General features: G+C 33.5%; 1 protein-coding gene and 1 non-coding gene across 6 annotated transcripts in view; both read left to right on the top strand.

Annotated features, from left to right (window-relative positions):
- Positions 1–16,825, top strand: part of LOC123676731 (headcase protein) — a 173,177-nt gene that overhangs the window by 75,754 nt on the left and 80,598 nt on the right. For all 5 annotated transcript variants that reach the window (XM_045612892.1, XM_045612893.1, XM_045612894.1 and 2 more), the window contains one exon: positions 4,501–4,597. In XM_045612892.1, coding sequence (XP_045468848.1) covers positions 4,501–4,597 — 97 coding nt within the window. The remainder of the gene's footprint in view (positions 1–4,500; positions 4,598–16,825) is intronic.
- Trnaa-agc lies at positions 2,951–3,023 on the top strand. The gene has a single exon. It is a non-coding gene; the product is annotated as a tRNA-Ala (tRNA).

The raw sequence follows: 16,825 nt of genomic DNA, 5'->3' as shown, positions 1-16,825 counted from the left end.
TAGGCACCTTCAGATTCTCACCGCTCGTTCTCAGTGGAAAGTTACCATATCCACTGCCTAAAAAAAATGGGAGTTGTTCTAAGAAATTTATTTCCTTACCATTCCATGAATCATATCGAACCTTCCAAGAATCTTGATCGTACTTCCGCGATATCTTGATCATCTTTCCATCCTAAATTCAAGGAGAACGTGACTTGAATTCTTCCCGAACTCATTGAACTGTCAGAATCCAATCTGACGAGCTGAATCTGATTGAATTTTCATGCCCAATATCATTGGCGGTATAACTACCTCGGCGGAATAATAACAAGGAAATTAAATCATTGGAACGCCTCAAAGCGTGGTAAATTGACCAGGTTATCAAAATCACCTCGAACGTACCCGTTTAGCAATTAAGCGCATTGGAATACACTACATTCATAGACTAGCAGACTCCGCGCTCTTGTAATTGCTACTTGTGAGGTCTCAATTGAGGATGACTACGAAGAATAGATTCTTCAAGGTACATAATTACTGGTGGATTTCTTACGATGGCTGGTTTTATCGATGAAAAAAGTTTTAGCAGGGGTTTTTCATTCATAAACTGTAAGGTTGAAATTTTAGGAATGAAATATGTGAACAAGGCCGGCGAGAGTGATTTTGGCGCCTGAAGCAGAGAATTTTTTGGCAGCACTGCCGAAAAAATATCAATAATGATGATAATACATAACTTTTTTCTACCGATCCTGGCAATCATGCCAGAATCAAGGATTAAATATAAAAAGATGGCCAGAAAACTCGACCGAATTTCCGCCGCTCAAATGGAGGCGCCTGAAACGGTCTTTTCACTGTTTCACCCCTAACGACGGTCCTGAATGTGAATGTTTTCAATTTTTGTGCGATTGTTTACCGAACATCACTTTGTGGTGCTGGCTCGATAACTCTCAAACTGAACAACCAAGAAATTTTTAGTGTAAGGAGGGAACTATATCTTGAACTCCGTTTAGAGATTCTACAGATAAAGCCATTGTTTTTCTGATAATTTCAAAACTACCAATTCGATCAAATTTGAATGTTGTATTTAGATGTAAAATAACATGAAGCTGAAACAAGCTTCAAGCAAAATTTCATGGAGATCGCGTCACCAGAAACATATGAAATTCAGGAAAAATAACGAAAAAATGGGGTGACCATACCTTCAATGATTTTGGGGAAATGAATGCATTTTAAAATATAGATATCCAACTGCAAAATTTTGTGCTGATCACATCATCAGATACATAGAAAATCCAAGAAGATTATTATATTCGCCATAGCAAATATTTCCGTCAAAACAGATTTCATTGTTTTGAGATTTTGATTGAATACGCAAAAAATATCAATTACAAGCTCTGTAAAATTTTTTGTGTGGTTAGCCTTATCCAAACTCCAAACCATGAAAATTCAAATAGTATATGAAAAAAACTGTTAAGTCATTGACAGATTCGACTAGGTGGACAATTGATTTGCTTCATAGACAAATGCTAATATTGATATAGCCTGAGGTTTGGATATGTAATAAAAACCACTTAAAGTGTTCATGACCAATTTGGAGATCCCAAATCTATGATACGGATATCTATGTGAATCAATCCACACTTTCTTGAATTTTTTTTATTGTCTTTATTTTATTTTTTCAATTTGTTGTATCCGTGATTAATTTATTGATTTGGGACTTCGGAACATTTATTATTGTTAATATTATCTCACAAATGGGAGAAATATGCCAAAGAATACTTTCGAAAATAATTTTGCGTTGTTTAGAAAAATATTTCAACGTATGTAGTATCAAAGGCAGCTAGTAGAGCTGTTACTATTTCTTAAAGTTTTCAAGGGAAAGAGCAGACAATAGAAAGACCACTGAAACTTCAAAATGATTATGGCAACGATCAACAGCAGTGTTACGGTTTTTTCCTAATTTATCTTTTAAATTGCGGATGTAAAGATTCATAATTGTTTATTTATAAATGAAATGATATATTTTTATACAACTAGAGATTATATTTCTGATTTTGTAATTAATTTGAGGATGAGCTTGATTTTTATCGTTTTTGGATTTCCATACTTCCGATTCTTCATTCTAATTTTGAAAATTATCGCAGTCACAAAACAGGCAGAAAATAAGACGGAAATGCAGATATGGTGCGAAACCAACTATAATCATATCCTGCGTTCCTAATTTCAGCAACGAATTGATAATTCCATGGGAAGATAGTGATAATGAACTAAGGTTTGTGCAAACATTCAAGTGTTTGTATAGTTCACAACAGGAAGACTCCAATTTTTTCAAGGGTTTTGATGGTAAAATAAAACGACTATCGATAACGCAAACACAAGTGGTGTTCGGTATACAGGATCGTCCGTCTGTGTTTGCTTTAACAATTTTAGTCAGGCATCAATTCAAGGCCAACTGGTCTTCTGTTCGCTAGAATGCTCCAGTGCCTTCAAAACAATGTGAAGGTTAAGCGGGCCATTCTTGCATCATTAAGACCCGCATCACATTTCATTTTGCTTTTGTTTTTTTTGCGGCTTGTCCAAAAGCTCCCAAAACAAAGAAGCCAAGGAATATTACGTCATGTCAGGTGTTATATAAGAGTTCGTTCTGGTTGCTTTTTTTTTCGCGAACCAGAATGTTTTTTATTTGAAGTTATAGATCTACCTCATAAATTCCACATGCTTTGTTTCCCTTAGAGAATTTTTAATATATTATGAATGGCAAAAAGTGGATGGATGACCCATGAAAAAATTGTTTTGAAAACAAGGTCAAATTGTACAGGTACTTCACATAAAAATTCACCTTAATGCTCGTTATAGAAATGTCAGTTAAATGTTCAAGACGGTTTTATGCAACTGCTGGATCTTGTTAACCACACCCAATAATAATCTAGGTCGATACTACCTTCTATATTGCAACAAATCAAGTTTGAATATCGGGGGCGTAGCTCAGATGGTAGAGCGCTCGCTTAGCATGCGAGAGGTACCGGGATCGATGCCCGGCGCCTCCAATAATTTTTTAACAGTATTAAAGGATTTCCGAATTGTTTGTTTCAATTGTAACAACCGATATATTTTCCTGTGAAGGGTTTTGGATAGCGTACTGATAAATTGTTGTGATTAAATTTCCAACAGTAATCATCTAGCTTTACTGCAATAATTCTCAAGATGTTGCAGTTGCAGTTAATCCAGAACTTGCTCAGTGAATGTTTCAATCAAGTTCGTAGACCGAAAACAACTACAATCACGAATAACTAACGGGTTCATGTCTAGTAAGTACAGGGGACAATCAGCGCATTCATTCTTATAGAGCTAATTAGCCAATTCCTCCGCTTCATTGAGTAGAACCCAGATAAAGTCACCATCAAGGAACTCCACAGCTGGCAATAAGAACTGGTTGTGAACTTCGCGATTTGTGAACTACATGGGAAATAAAGTTGGGTTAGTTTCGAAGTGTTGTTACTTTGTCCTCAGAGAGCGCTTGTTTCTCACTTCGTAATATTAGATTTGTAACGTTATATCTGTCGCAAACATCGTCGGGCAGATATAAATTCCCCAGCATAATATAATACGAGAAATGTTATTAAATTACGCATTGAATGTAACTTGTTAATATCAAGTCAGGGTGGAATATTGCGATGCTTGTTAGTATTTTCAGAACCCCGTATCTTCATTTAGTTGGAACGCACCTGATGAGAAACTTGTGAGTTCGAAATTCCACGTTTTGAATTATACAACATTCAATATTTTCGTTTTTTTCTGAAATGGTCTTTCTTCTTTACTTTATTTATCATATCAGTAGTGCTCTGAATTTTGTCTGATCGATCTATTTGTTTTGGGCTAGCGAATTAATAATACTTTCGATGTTTTTTCACACTTAACACTATCATCAGAAACTTTTTTTTCTACTTATAAAATCTCTTAATTGAATTAATTTTTCATATGATTATATCAATACTATTATCGATTTTTTTATGGCTGGAATAATTTGTTATGTAGAAAGGAAATAACAATTCATTGATCGATTGATTACCCGGAAAAGCTAATGGTAATAAAAAATAACAATTATTTACTCCCATCAAGATATCTCCATTCTGAAGTAATTGTGATATTGTAATGATTAGAAGTAATGTAACTCTAATGTAAAAACAAATCAGATTAATTGATGAAAGAATCAATTCAACAAAGATATATAAATCAATTCAACAAAGATATATAAACCTTGAACTTAATACCACAAAAAAATTTTTTACACAACAATTGTTTCGTAAATATGTAGGTAGTTACATGTTAACTTCTTCAGGCGAGTATATAACCTATAACTGACCTGAGGAAGTATTTATTGAACATAATATTGTTCGCTATAAAAGCAAAAAGGTTTAAATTTGAAGCTATTTTAATTTTAAACAGTTTCATGATGAATTTTCGTAAAGTAGATTGGACCATGACAATAAAACAATTGTAGTAAAGTTCGATTTTTAATTTCAGAGTTGCTGGAGGTGCTAATGGAATTTTCACTCGTCGACAAGATTTCAGTTCATTCAATTCACTTCCAAAAATCAAGCTGAACTCCTATCAAATTAAGGTAAGTCGAATTTAATTCGTTTCTAAGAACGTTATAGAAGTTGAGCTAAACATCCAACTAATGGTACTTTTTTATTGGTTTACCTGCTTTCAATAAACATTTATTATCATTCTTAAGAGATTTTTGCTGTTAATTAAAAAGAGGTTGATCATCATACTGAAATTCTTTGAAATTCTAAAAATTCTCGTCAAGTTTAATTTCATCTTTCTACTATCAACGACCATTATTATACTGAAGCAAATACTTTTCATCATAATCTTGGCTCATAAAGTCCTGTTCAAACATTTAACGAAGCTCTCATCAGTCTCAACTATTCAGGCGAAAAACACCGATTAACATTGTTCAAATACACAACAATACAATACAGAAATAACACTGCCATTTCAACCGTTACATAAACAAGTATTCCAACGTGTTATATTTAGATGTAAACAAAACCAAACCTGAGCCTAGACACGTTACTTCAGGGAAGTTGCGCCATTCGTAATGTTTTTATAGTGATATTATATGGAAATTCAGCTCTTTTATCCGAATGAATAGGCGTCAATTAAATAACCATGACGTTGACTCACGACAATGCAGTTTTATCTCGGAGTATACATCGTAATATCTTTCCAATATTCACGTAGGTTCTTGGAAATATGTCACAATGTTTTTATAAAACGCCGGACAGTCACGTTTTATGAATTTTATTTACGAGAATGCAGTCGCCAAATGTGAGATTTCTGTTTAAAATACCCAGAATATAAAAGATAATTTCATAAGAATATATCTATATTAGTTAATAATATGGAATAATTTGTGTTGGTTTCTATTTTTATCCTTCTGATTATAAATTATTTTTAATGGGAATTATTGTGATGTTGAGAAAACACTCATCAATTGTCGACGAAGGTAGCAATTTATCGAAAACAGGTTTTGTGTTAATGAATGAGAAATGGAAGTTTCTGTTCAATGCAACCAGTTGTACTGCTGTGGCTTGAAGACGTGGGTAGGTGGAAGAGTAATTACAGGGTTTTTTGAAATTCTCGCGGTTAAAACAAATACTGACTACGCTTATACGTGAACACGTTTTTCTTCGAAAAGTTAACTAGTAGTTAACGGTAACAATTGAAGATGTCCTTATAAGAAAAAATATAGGTATGAACGAATCATATTTATTCAAATTAAAATTTCCGAATCGAAATTATATTCCATAATATAATTCAATTATATTAATTCGAAGGCGACATATACTAGGTGGCTATAATGAAATGAAAAAATCCAATCTAAATCGAATCTTTAAACAGCTGCGTCTTATTTTGAACGAAAATTATCAGTTTTGAAGAAAACAAAAACTAATGCTATCAATGTTTGATTAGTTGAAGTAAATACATACTACTATGACAAAAAAGTTTCGATAATTCGACAATGAATAATATATTAATCGATATTCATTGTATCGCCTTCAGATCTGGGAAAACGCTTAGCCTTCTGAAATTATAATTTCTTTTCAGTCAATAAGTCTCAGAGTTTGTGGCGCACACATGGCAACGCCACTGCAATTTTTTTCTCGATATTACTTAACAATAATTTTTTTCAGGTTAAGAGCATTTCAAAATCAAAGAACGTTTTATTGTCATCATATTGGCCATTAATATGTCGCGATTAGTTTTCTTCTTGTATTTATGTCTCTCAAAGGAACTGGTAGAAGACTGAGAAATTTCGGACGCATGAAGCAAAAATGTCTCTGTAAAAGACTTTTTTTGCAAGTACGGCACTCCTGTGAGTGCATTTTTTCTAAATCTTGTGGAATAATTGTGATCAACATAATTTTTATTGTTCCTAATTTGGTATATCGAATAGGTGAGGACGTATAACTGCCAGATATTAAATTTTTTTTTCTTAAAATAAATGTTTCAGTACTGAAGGTTTGTCTCACATATAATATAATTTTGAAAATGAATTTTTGAATTATTCGTAACCCCTTTAGGGCATTATTATAACATGAATTGGCAATTTGAAGCTTTGTGTGAACACCTAGGTTTAACAAGATTATTGCAAAAGAAATATCCAATATTTCCTTGATAACATCTCCGATTAGGTTTAACTAATCATAAAGCATTCAATCTCACATTCACCATTAAAGGTAAACCGTTAATAAATATAAATAATAATAAATAATATCAGATATGAATGAAAGTTCTCATGAAATAGCGCCAGAGGTTTTTAGATCATCAAATTCTTTTTTTGTTGTTATTGATTTAATTTTAGAGTTCGAGAGAAATTACTGAATCCGTGGTAAAGTTAAAATTAGACATATCTGACTGTCTTATTTATATCAATTTATATCTTTATAATGGTAATCTGTTTATTATCTGATTCATTAATAACTTTATTTACGAGTTGATCATCCTCAAAATTGTGGTAGAATTTTCTTCATGAAATCGGTTGGAAAGAGGTTGAATAAAGTTTTTTATGGCACTTACTTTGTAGGATTTTGTCTTGTGTTATAATTGAATATCCTTAGATGAATCAATCTTTCTTACATAAATATTCATTTCAAAAAGTGAAACTGATAAATTCCATTATTATCTAAACGTCTAAACTTTTTAAGCAAAAATTTCAAACTTTGACACCTTTTATTTATAAACATTTTTCACTTCAACTTACACCTAGTTGGCGCAGTCCAAATTAGTCGTCTGATTCCAATCAAATGTAATGTGAATTACATTACGTATTCATGAATGACAATCATATTGCTTCAAAAAAGATATGTAGGGTTAAGGACGTAACATTATTGTTCTCTTGTAAAATTGGATATTTCATTCAGTTACGATTCACCTTTAAAGGAACAGGTATTCAGTTATGCGGTCTCGAAGGGCGCAAGTAGAACTTGAATGACGAGCCTCCATAAGCTCCTGAGTCACATCAAAGCTTTTCTCATTTTCCATTTTGTACTCCTCCCTTTTTATTGATTCAGAGTACTCTACCCTCATGAAAGAATTAATAAACCAGAGTATGAAATTCACAGTGTTTTTCCCAGAAATTCATCCGATATTACAACCAGCGGCAAATATCCGCTTCCCCTTCAACAGAATTTCGACGTCGAAACATCGAGCGAGGTAGATGCATCCAACCTGAGCCGCTGCATCGGTAGAGATAAGGGCCGAATTCCCGAAAACCAGCCTCAACCCCTGCGTCCGGGTCTGGCCGGCCTACCCCATCGAGGGCATCGTTGCGCCAGCATCTCCCCCCACGCATTATGCGTTTCCAATGCCTACAGGCCTTCCCCACTGCACTCGGCTGGTAACAGGACCCTGCTGCTGATATCCTGGATCGATAATTGGACCTGCTTTTCCCATCAGGATGATTCCCATCCCCCGACGTTTAGTTTCTCTTTCTCCAGTCTCGCGACTGCTGTTTTGTCGTCAAGGGGATTAGTTGGGCGTAATCCCAAATTGAAATTTCCTACTGTTGGGGGTGTTCCTGGTCTTAGTTCTCTATTGGCAGCTAGAGATTGCGAGCTGCAACGTTTGAGAGTAGTATGAGGGGTCAGAGGCAATTCTATTATCTCTGCGTCACTCTTGACCTTTGTTCTGGGAGTTATCGATGCCGTTATTACTGCAAGTTTCGGAGAAGGTTGTTCTAATTCATTTCGGAAGATGTGACAATAGGCTAGATGAAATCCCCTCATATAATCTTATAGATTAAAGGAGGGGATACTTTTCTCGAAAACGAACCCATATTTCGGCATTAAACCTAAGTTGTTAGAAATTATAGCACTTTTTCTAATTTGAATCTAGCCCAATAAAGCTCAAATTTAAGTGTCATGGCGTCTGCTTATGACATAACCTAACCTTTCGTCATCTATAGATATCTATACATACTGAATGAAAAATTCACCAAAATATACTTGATTCTGGTTTATATCCAAATGGCGAGTCCAATTTTTTCTTAAGAAGAGAGAAACAAAGAAAACAAAAATTCGTAAGCTAAACTAAAACAGCACCTTGTAGTTCGAAAACGAAGCGTTTTGCGGGTCCAAGTTCTTTTTGGACTTTTTTTTTTTTAATTATACAAGGAATCTCTCATTTTCCTTTGTACCTCCAATTTTGGAACACCCTTTATATCTACTTGTCATAAGAATAAATGTATATGTCTATTATTTTATTATAACAAAAGTTTCAAGCAGTTTCGAAGGTAATTTTTGGGGATTTCTGAAATATCTCATCATCATAATATTTGATTTTGAAGTCCATTCAAATTTCTCTTCTTAAAAAAAAGGTTGCAATATGGCGAATGCGCTATAAAATTCCTGTGCATAATAATCCACAAAATAAGAATGGCAAAGATGCTTTTCAGTACTTCTCTCTATAAGTATCCTACTTGAGTACCACCTATAAAACTAAATGCTCTGGACGACACTGATTCTAAAAGGACCGGTGCTACTTGCCGTACTGCCAAAGAACTAGAAGGAGATGTTTGAATTTAATTTTTTTTTGGTTGAATATGAATAGTATAGCAAAGAGTAAATGATTCAAATTTGGAGAAAAAAAAAAGAAAGGTTTACAATTTTTTTTAATAAATTTGTTAATAATGTCCACCGCTATTATTTTTACACTCCACAATACGGCATTGATGCAATAAGATGGTCTATTTCTTCTTGAGGGATACTATCCCAAGCTACATCTTATTCAAGTCTCAGAGCCGCCAAAGTCCATGGGGGCTGGGTTAAATTCTCAAGCCTTCTACCCATGATGTCCCAAACAGGTGATATGGGCGAAAGATCGGGGGATCTGGGTGGCCATAGCAAAATATTCACATGAGTCGCTCCGAAAAAGAGAACATATGACTTCACTATTTCTTGAAGGTAACGCATCGCTTTCATATTGCTTCAAATAAAGACTAAAGGTGACCTTCTTGCATGTGCAATAGCACCCCATACCATAACGCCTACTGTCCGGTGAACATGACGCTCAACATCAAACTGAGGTTTGTGCACCCAAGGACAATCGAAAAGACGACTTGATGCCATTTCAATGTAGCAAACAGATTTTAAATAACCATTCAAAAAATAATCGAACCTATAGAAAAATTTCGACATTCCCCATTCAGTCAAGAGCCAAACCTGTCTTGTCACTATTTCAACCAGACATTCCACAAAACGTTTTGTTATCAATCTAGAATTACCAGTTATCAGTGCGCTATAGTGTGCGTAGATGCGAAGTACCTATATGAACACGTACTTTTAAAATATGTAGGTATATCGGACCCTGATTCCTGATAATTTATGGTGAATGGCAAATGATGTCGGTTACGCTCCAAAGAGAGTCGCAGTTTCGAACGACTGACTCCATTTTATGTTCAGCCATCGGTAATGAACCTGTTTTCGCTTGCTCGACTATGTGACGGTTGGGTTTCAATGCAGCAGTTACGTAACCCTACCCAAGCAGGGATTAGTTGACTGACAATGGGTAGGCATGATCAGCGGTGTCAAATTGAAGGTTGGATATTGCTATGGAAAGCTTTGATGCGACGAATACATCAATTATAAATGATGCGGGTAATACGTTCGTTAGTGCGTCTGATTCAATAACAAACAGAAAGAGAAATCAAAATTGATTGATTTTCGGATGCACCCTTTGTCCAACATAATTTAACAGGTATTTAAAATAAATTGTCATTATACAGGGTTAGAACTATTTAGAGGGGCACTAGAGGGATATCAAAAACCGTTAGAGATACAGAGTGGCTTAAATTAGGAAAAGTTGCAATGTTTTGTGATTAGTGTGTTGCTGTTGACAGATCTGAAATATCTCCAATGGTTCTCGAGATATCCCGAGAAACCTAAAAATCGAGATTTTCTTTTTTTCTGTATAACTCATTTGTTTCTGGAGATTACTTCACGAAATTCGGTTTATAGGCATTATTCAATATAGAAATTCTTATGGTGTCTTCAGATTTTTTCTGTTTTCCATTGTTTCACAGACGCGAAAGTCAATTTTTTTTCTAATGGACTCCATATGAGTTCTCCTCATGAGGTGATAAAAAAAATAATTACGAATTCAACAATGTATCACATTCTACAAAAATATCGAGTCTAGCTACGCACGTTTGAACTTCGTTTTTATTTTGTTGTTTAAGCAGTAGGCTGGTGCCGGAATTATCAAATAACTAGTAACTTCGTTCAGTTGTTATGTGAAACCATCACATATATTCAGTAAAAACCTAAATTCTCTTTGATAAGTAACGTGCTATTAATTACATAATCATGCTGATACAAACACTCTATATAACGTACAACTGGTAATGTCTGGAGAAATTGTTTTACATCATTTTGAAAATTCAAGTGATGGTTTCATATAACAAGTGTCAACAAAGTTATTTGACAAATCTGGCTTCAGCTTACTACGTTAATCATTTATCATGTTGATATAACAATGTATTTTCATAACCATTCCATTTGAAGAATTGTCAAATAACTTTGTTGACAGTTGTTATATGAAACCATCACTTGAGTTTTTTTTAATTATGTAGGACAGTTTCTCCAGACATTTCATAAACTGGACTGTCTTTAAATTGAGGATTACTGAATGACTTTTGTTCGAGTGATTTAAAATTCTGTTATACAGGAAAGAAATTTTTGAAATATACGTTATATCAATGTCTTAACTTGATTTTGCAATAACCTTAAAATTGAATTCGAAAAAAGAAGCATAAGCAAGTAGTACTTTGAAAAATTGTGATTATTACGATTGCTAGGAAGCTCACAATATGTGCTTCCTAATGAGTGTCTTGTGAGTTTCTATCATAATGAAATTTTCGGGTAAATCTTATAGAAGTATCAAGTTTAATTCTTAATAATTCGGATTTCCAAAATCGTTGAAAGGAGAGAGAAATATCCTGAATATTCAACAGTATCAGTTTTGAAGTAAAAAAATATGCTAAAGGCTAAATATCATTAAATTCGTCATTTTTTTCCACATACCCTGAGAAAACATGTTTTTCATGCTGAATTCCATTTGGAGGCGAACAATATGAACATATCCATTCTTTCTTACTCCCATCGACATTCAATATCAATGCCAGACATTTCCATTGCTTCTGAAATGAACATCATCGTGTTGTATTTTTCTACTCCGACTGTTACACAATGTGGAAAAACGAATATATGTAGTGACTCTAAACGTCGTTCGAACCACCCAACAAAAATCAATCGTTTTATGTCTGATTCGAACAATCGAAAACACTGTCGGTACGTACAATGGCCGATAATCACGACATCGTTAAAAATTTAACATGCCAGCCATAAGTTTTCTCCAGAACTCGACAGACATTGATTACGTTCAAAGCTTTATTGTATGAATCGAATTTATCTATAATGCAATCTTTGTCGAAACGAAAATCTTTGGTGTAATTCGTGGAACAACACGAGGTACAATGTAGCCTTAATTCCTTCCATATTTATCGCCATGTTTTCGCCTAGTGAAATTTGGCAGATAAGGTCTTTTTGTTGGCCTTGAGAGAGGTGTACGAAATTTAATTAAAACGAAAGTTTACGCTTTCGGGAACTTGGGAAGCACTACCCCGGATCGTCTTGGTTGAAGACTAATTCCATTCTTATCTGCATCCTTTTGGTGCGAGTCTGAAGCCACTTTTATATCAGGACTATTGTTTGAGTTCGCCTTCTTAAGTGAATTCGCATCGGATGTTCGGTTTGATAGCTATGCTCCAGTAACTTTCTCACTTTGACTATAAATTCTGAATTCAATTTAGCCACCGAGAAGGGATTTTTACTGAAATATTATGCTTTCGAATCATGTGATTCAACGGTTCCCTGAAACCCATGAAGAATAGCGAATAAAGTCCACCAAAGTGGAGGAACCGTTAAAATTAGATAGATTCGAAAACTTCGGCTGAAATCTACTACATTTTTCAAGTATGTGTATGTTTGTACGGGTGTTTTTTAGCTGCATGAGATGTTTCGATGGTTGTTGTCTATGGTTTGACAGTTGAAAAGGTCAGACTGTGTTGACATTTCTGTTCAGTAAGGTTTGGCAATTTATCACGAATCGTCTGACGCCAGAACAAAACTTCCAAATAGTGTAAATTCATATTGAAACAAATTAATCTGTTCACGAAGTTCATAGACCTCGTCGTCCATTTTACCGTCAACAAAATCGGCCTAGAGAGCAAACAATTCGTGCAGTTATTGATCGTTTTCGCACTAATTTCTCTCTTCTCAATACAAAACCATCAACAAGATGAAAAATGTGCGTACCAAAGAGAATATTGTTGCTGTAGCGCGAAGTTTTGGAGGAGATATTGAACTTTCGATACGTCGCCGTTCTCAACTTGTTGGCCTTTGACCTTTGACTACGTGTTTCCAAATATTAATCAGCTAAACAGGGATGACATTCGATTTCAACAAGACTGCGTAATTTTCAATACAGTGCGCTCAACCATCAATATATTGTAAAATCAATTTGCTGACAAAATTATTTCCAGAAGTATTTCTGTGAACTTGAGTGGTCTCTTATTATTTCTGCATTTGATATTTTTGCAATATAAGCGAAAGAAAAACACATAAGAAACAATTTATCAATTAAATACGAATTATTTTCGGGAAAGAAAATTATGATATGAAAAGTTGAATGATTATAATTAATTGCCTCATAGTCCAAGACAAAATCGATGATTATAACATTAATATACTTTTATGTCAGAGGTATGTATGAAAAGGATAATGTGAAAAAACAAAGAAAATATAGAATCAAATGAAACGGTCTGAATGTAGAAATAAAAATCTCCAAGAATCGCCAAAAATTGAGGAATGCTGATGTTAACTTTAGGAGTATTATTACCTTCTCCTTCTTATTGCTCCACCATAAAATATTTCAATACTTCACCATTTTCTACGCAAGAGTAAAAATTATCAACAATAACAACAATTATCGTGTAAAAACATCGGATAATAGTCTTCCACATGAAAAAACCAATTTAAAGATGAAATACGATAAATGGTTCCCATCGAATCAGATACGATCGGTATTTTCGGCTATATTTCCACTGGAAATCGGCATTAAACGCTGAGCTCGATTATAAAAAGGCACCGAAACGTTTCTATAAGCTGAAAGGAAAATAACATGAGAATCTCGACATATCGAAGGCAGGTTTGTTATCGCTCTTTGTATTCAGTCGATTTCTATTATTGTTTCGCCTTTCTGCTTGGTTTGGTCCGTCCTGGATCCCTCTGAGAGATTTTGCCAATAAGAAGTGTATCCCAGGAAAACAAGAAGTGATATGACATGATTCCTGACAGGACCGTATTGGGAACATTTTTCGATTTGGCGGAAAAATTGAAATTTTTTTGCTAGTCTATTTCAGACCGTTACATTTATTTCAGATCACCTTATGCAAGCTTTGAGGTTTTAGATGATTGTTCAAAAATAGAGCTGTTTTTTCTATAATCGCTTTTCAAAAGACTTGATAGGAGTTTTGATATTTCAAATCTATTTATACTTTTTTCCTTAATGTATTCCGGAGAATATTACCGTAAAGTTAGTACTGCATTGTAATCAGAAAATCTTTAGTTCGAAAAAGTTAAGTATCATAAAATATGAATACATAAGGTCAATTTATCTGAATAGTTATTTAGAATTATGATACAATTTAATTCATGTGTTGCGATATGTGAAATGCAATTAGTCATCACAACATTTTTATGCAATAATTGTGATAATGTAGCGTAAATAACAAAGCCTTGCATTATATGGCAAAAAGTTGATGACGTTCATGAGTATATTTTCGAGGGAGTATTTGAATCTTGATTAACTGAAAATGTAGTCTTCATATAAGGATTTTCAATTAATTAAATGGATGAAAGATTATTCCTTGACTTATTTCGTAAGCAGTTGATTGAAATGTGAAATATTTCATGCAATGACATGGATTAAAAAGTTTCAAATGAAAGCTTTTTTTTGGTCTAGAAAACATTATTCCAAACTATAGACTGAAGGTAACTCATTCCTACTTGATTATCTAGAAAACATAACATCAGGAATCGCATTTTAGGATACTTTCACTTCAATTCAATTTAATTGATCATTATAAAATAGTTCAGAAAAAAGAATAAACAACATAAATTGCAGAATGAAAAGTTTGAGTATTCTTGTATTCTATCACGTTTTGCATGGACTACTGAACTTGTGATCAAAACTTATCCCTTGAAAAAGTGAAAAAAGTTAAGTGTCAAAAAAACAAAATAAAAGAAAACAGATTACATTTCTGAAATATATATTTTTATTTTGCACAATATCCTTGTCAATTTTTTGTGAAGCTTGATAGCACTAAGATGTTTTCGATTTCATAAGAATTAATAAACTTCTATTTGACGTTTTATAATGGGATTTTTAACATGAAGACTGAAATTCAACTCATTGATTCTAAAGATATAAAAACACCAAGATATACCTACTTCTAATTATTCTTTTCTACGAGTTAAATTCACATTGGTAAGCCTGTAAGGTGACTGATCCACCTCTGCCAATCCACGAAATCCATAACAGAACATCGAATAGTATAAAATCATAGGGCATCGATATTCAGCTCCCCAAGTCTGCCTCTAAAACAATTGCGAAGGAACCAACAGAAAACAACGACATCAGCGTTGTCCTTTAGCAGGAATATTGTGACAATAGAAGTGTGAAACGTGTCCCGAATATCATAAGAAATGTCTAGGCATCGAGGACTATAGGAAACAACCGCCTTGCGGTATCAGACGTGACTGAGGAACGTAGCTTTTTCTATGGAGGGAGTAGGGCGTGCTACCTTTAGCATTGCTAAAAAAAATATAAAAAATAATTTACAAACATAAATTACATAAAATCTTTCGATTATTTCACCTGAATTGAGACGAAATCTCAATCATTTATATCACTTGAATTTTATTGATATTCATCAAGGTTCTCCAAACTTTTGATTGTATAGAATTTTCTAATAGGAATTTAAATTGGTTATAATAGCGATACTTTTTTACAATTATCATTCATTATAACATTTATGTTCAGTTCATACATCGAAAGATACGCACTTCAGCAACGCTTAGAAATTGTTAACTTGTTTCATCGAAATCAGTATTTATTTATTCTTCTTCATTATTTATTCATGAACATTGAGAAATATATAGGAAGAATTTATTAACAATATCATTGAGGTAATCGACACACTAATCGTCATATTGCAGACAAATTTTAAAGCGAATTTTCTTTAGCCGATCCAAGAGTATCAGTACTGAGGCGTAATGGGTAACACTTCCAAATTAGCCATCAACACGATGAAAAGTGAGCCAATTAACTGAATAATGTCGTGAATCGTTCTTGAATTTTTCTCAGTATTCACAATTGAGCGCTATTCTTGTTGAAAGAATTTAACAATTTCTAAACGTTTTGAAACGTGTCTTTTTCAATGATTGAATGTCATAACCAACTGATCAAAAACGACATAACAAATTTCTAAAAGTATTACACAGTGTTATCATTATAATCATTTCAAATTTTAAATCCCTTCGGAAAACCCTTTATTCATAGTGGTATTGTTTTTTGATCAGATCAAGCATCATAGCTTAATGATTTTTATCTCAGAATTTGTTAGTTTTCCGCTGCCAAACACAAATAAGTTCTCCTTCTGGATATTTTCGAAAGAATTCAACATCTATAAAGCGACAAGGATACGGGATATATGAATGAGTCCCTGAAATATTTGTATCTATATTTTTGACCTTTCTCTTTAGTTTCGATAAAATTCCTCTGAAACTCATTAGATGGTGTTGAAAACAAACCTTCACTGTCATTATTGAGACAGTAATAAACATAATTTATGATCGTATTTTCTCAGAGATATGTTATAGTGTGAACAATTTGCATATATTAATTTTCAAAACTGCAATCCGAGCTACTATTAACGATCTTGTTATTCTCCTCCAAAATAGAAGATCTGATTCAGATTAAGTTAATAATGATAATAATAAGAAGAAAAAAGATGACAAGGTTTTTCTTAACTCACCAGATGAAACTCATAGTTTTTGTTCTATATATTACATTTTATAAAATTGAAGTATCTGTCGATCTAGTTCATCTTCCATTTGTGTGTAATTATTTGCTACATTTCTTCAATTATTCGTTGCTCTAGTTCCTGAGTATATAGATGGGAAGTATGTTTTGAATGTAGGGGTTGAATAGAATTTGT

This window comes from Harmonia axyridis, chromosome 3, assembly GCF_914767665.1.
Source record: "Harmonia axyridis chromosome 3, icHarAxyr1.1, whole genome shotgun sequence".
Classification (NCBI taxonomy): Eukaryota; Metazoa; Arthropoda; class Insecta; order Coleoptera; family Coccinellidae; genus Harmonia; species Harmonia axyridis.
Note: the sequence above shows the minus strand (reverse complement) of the source record. Positions and strands in the feature narration are given on the sequence as shown.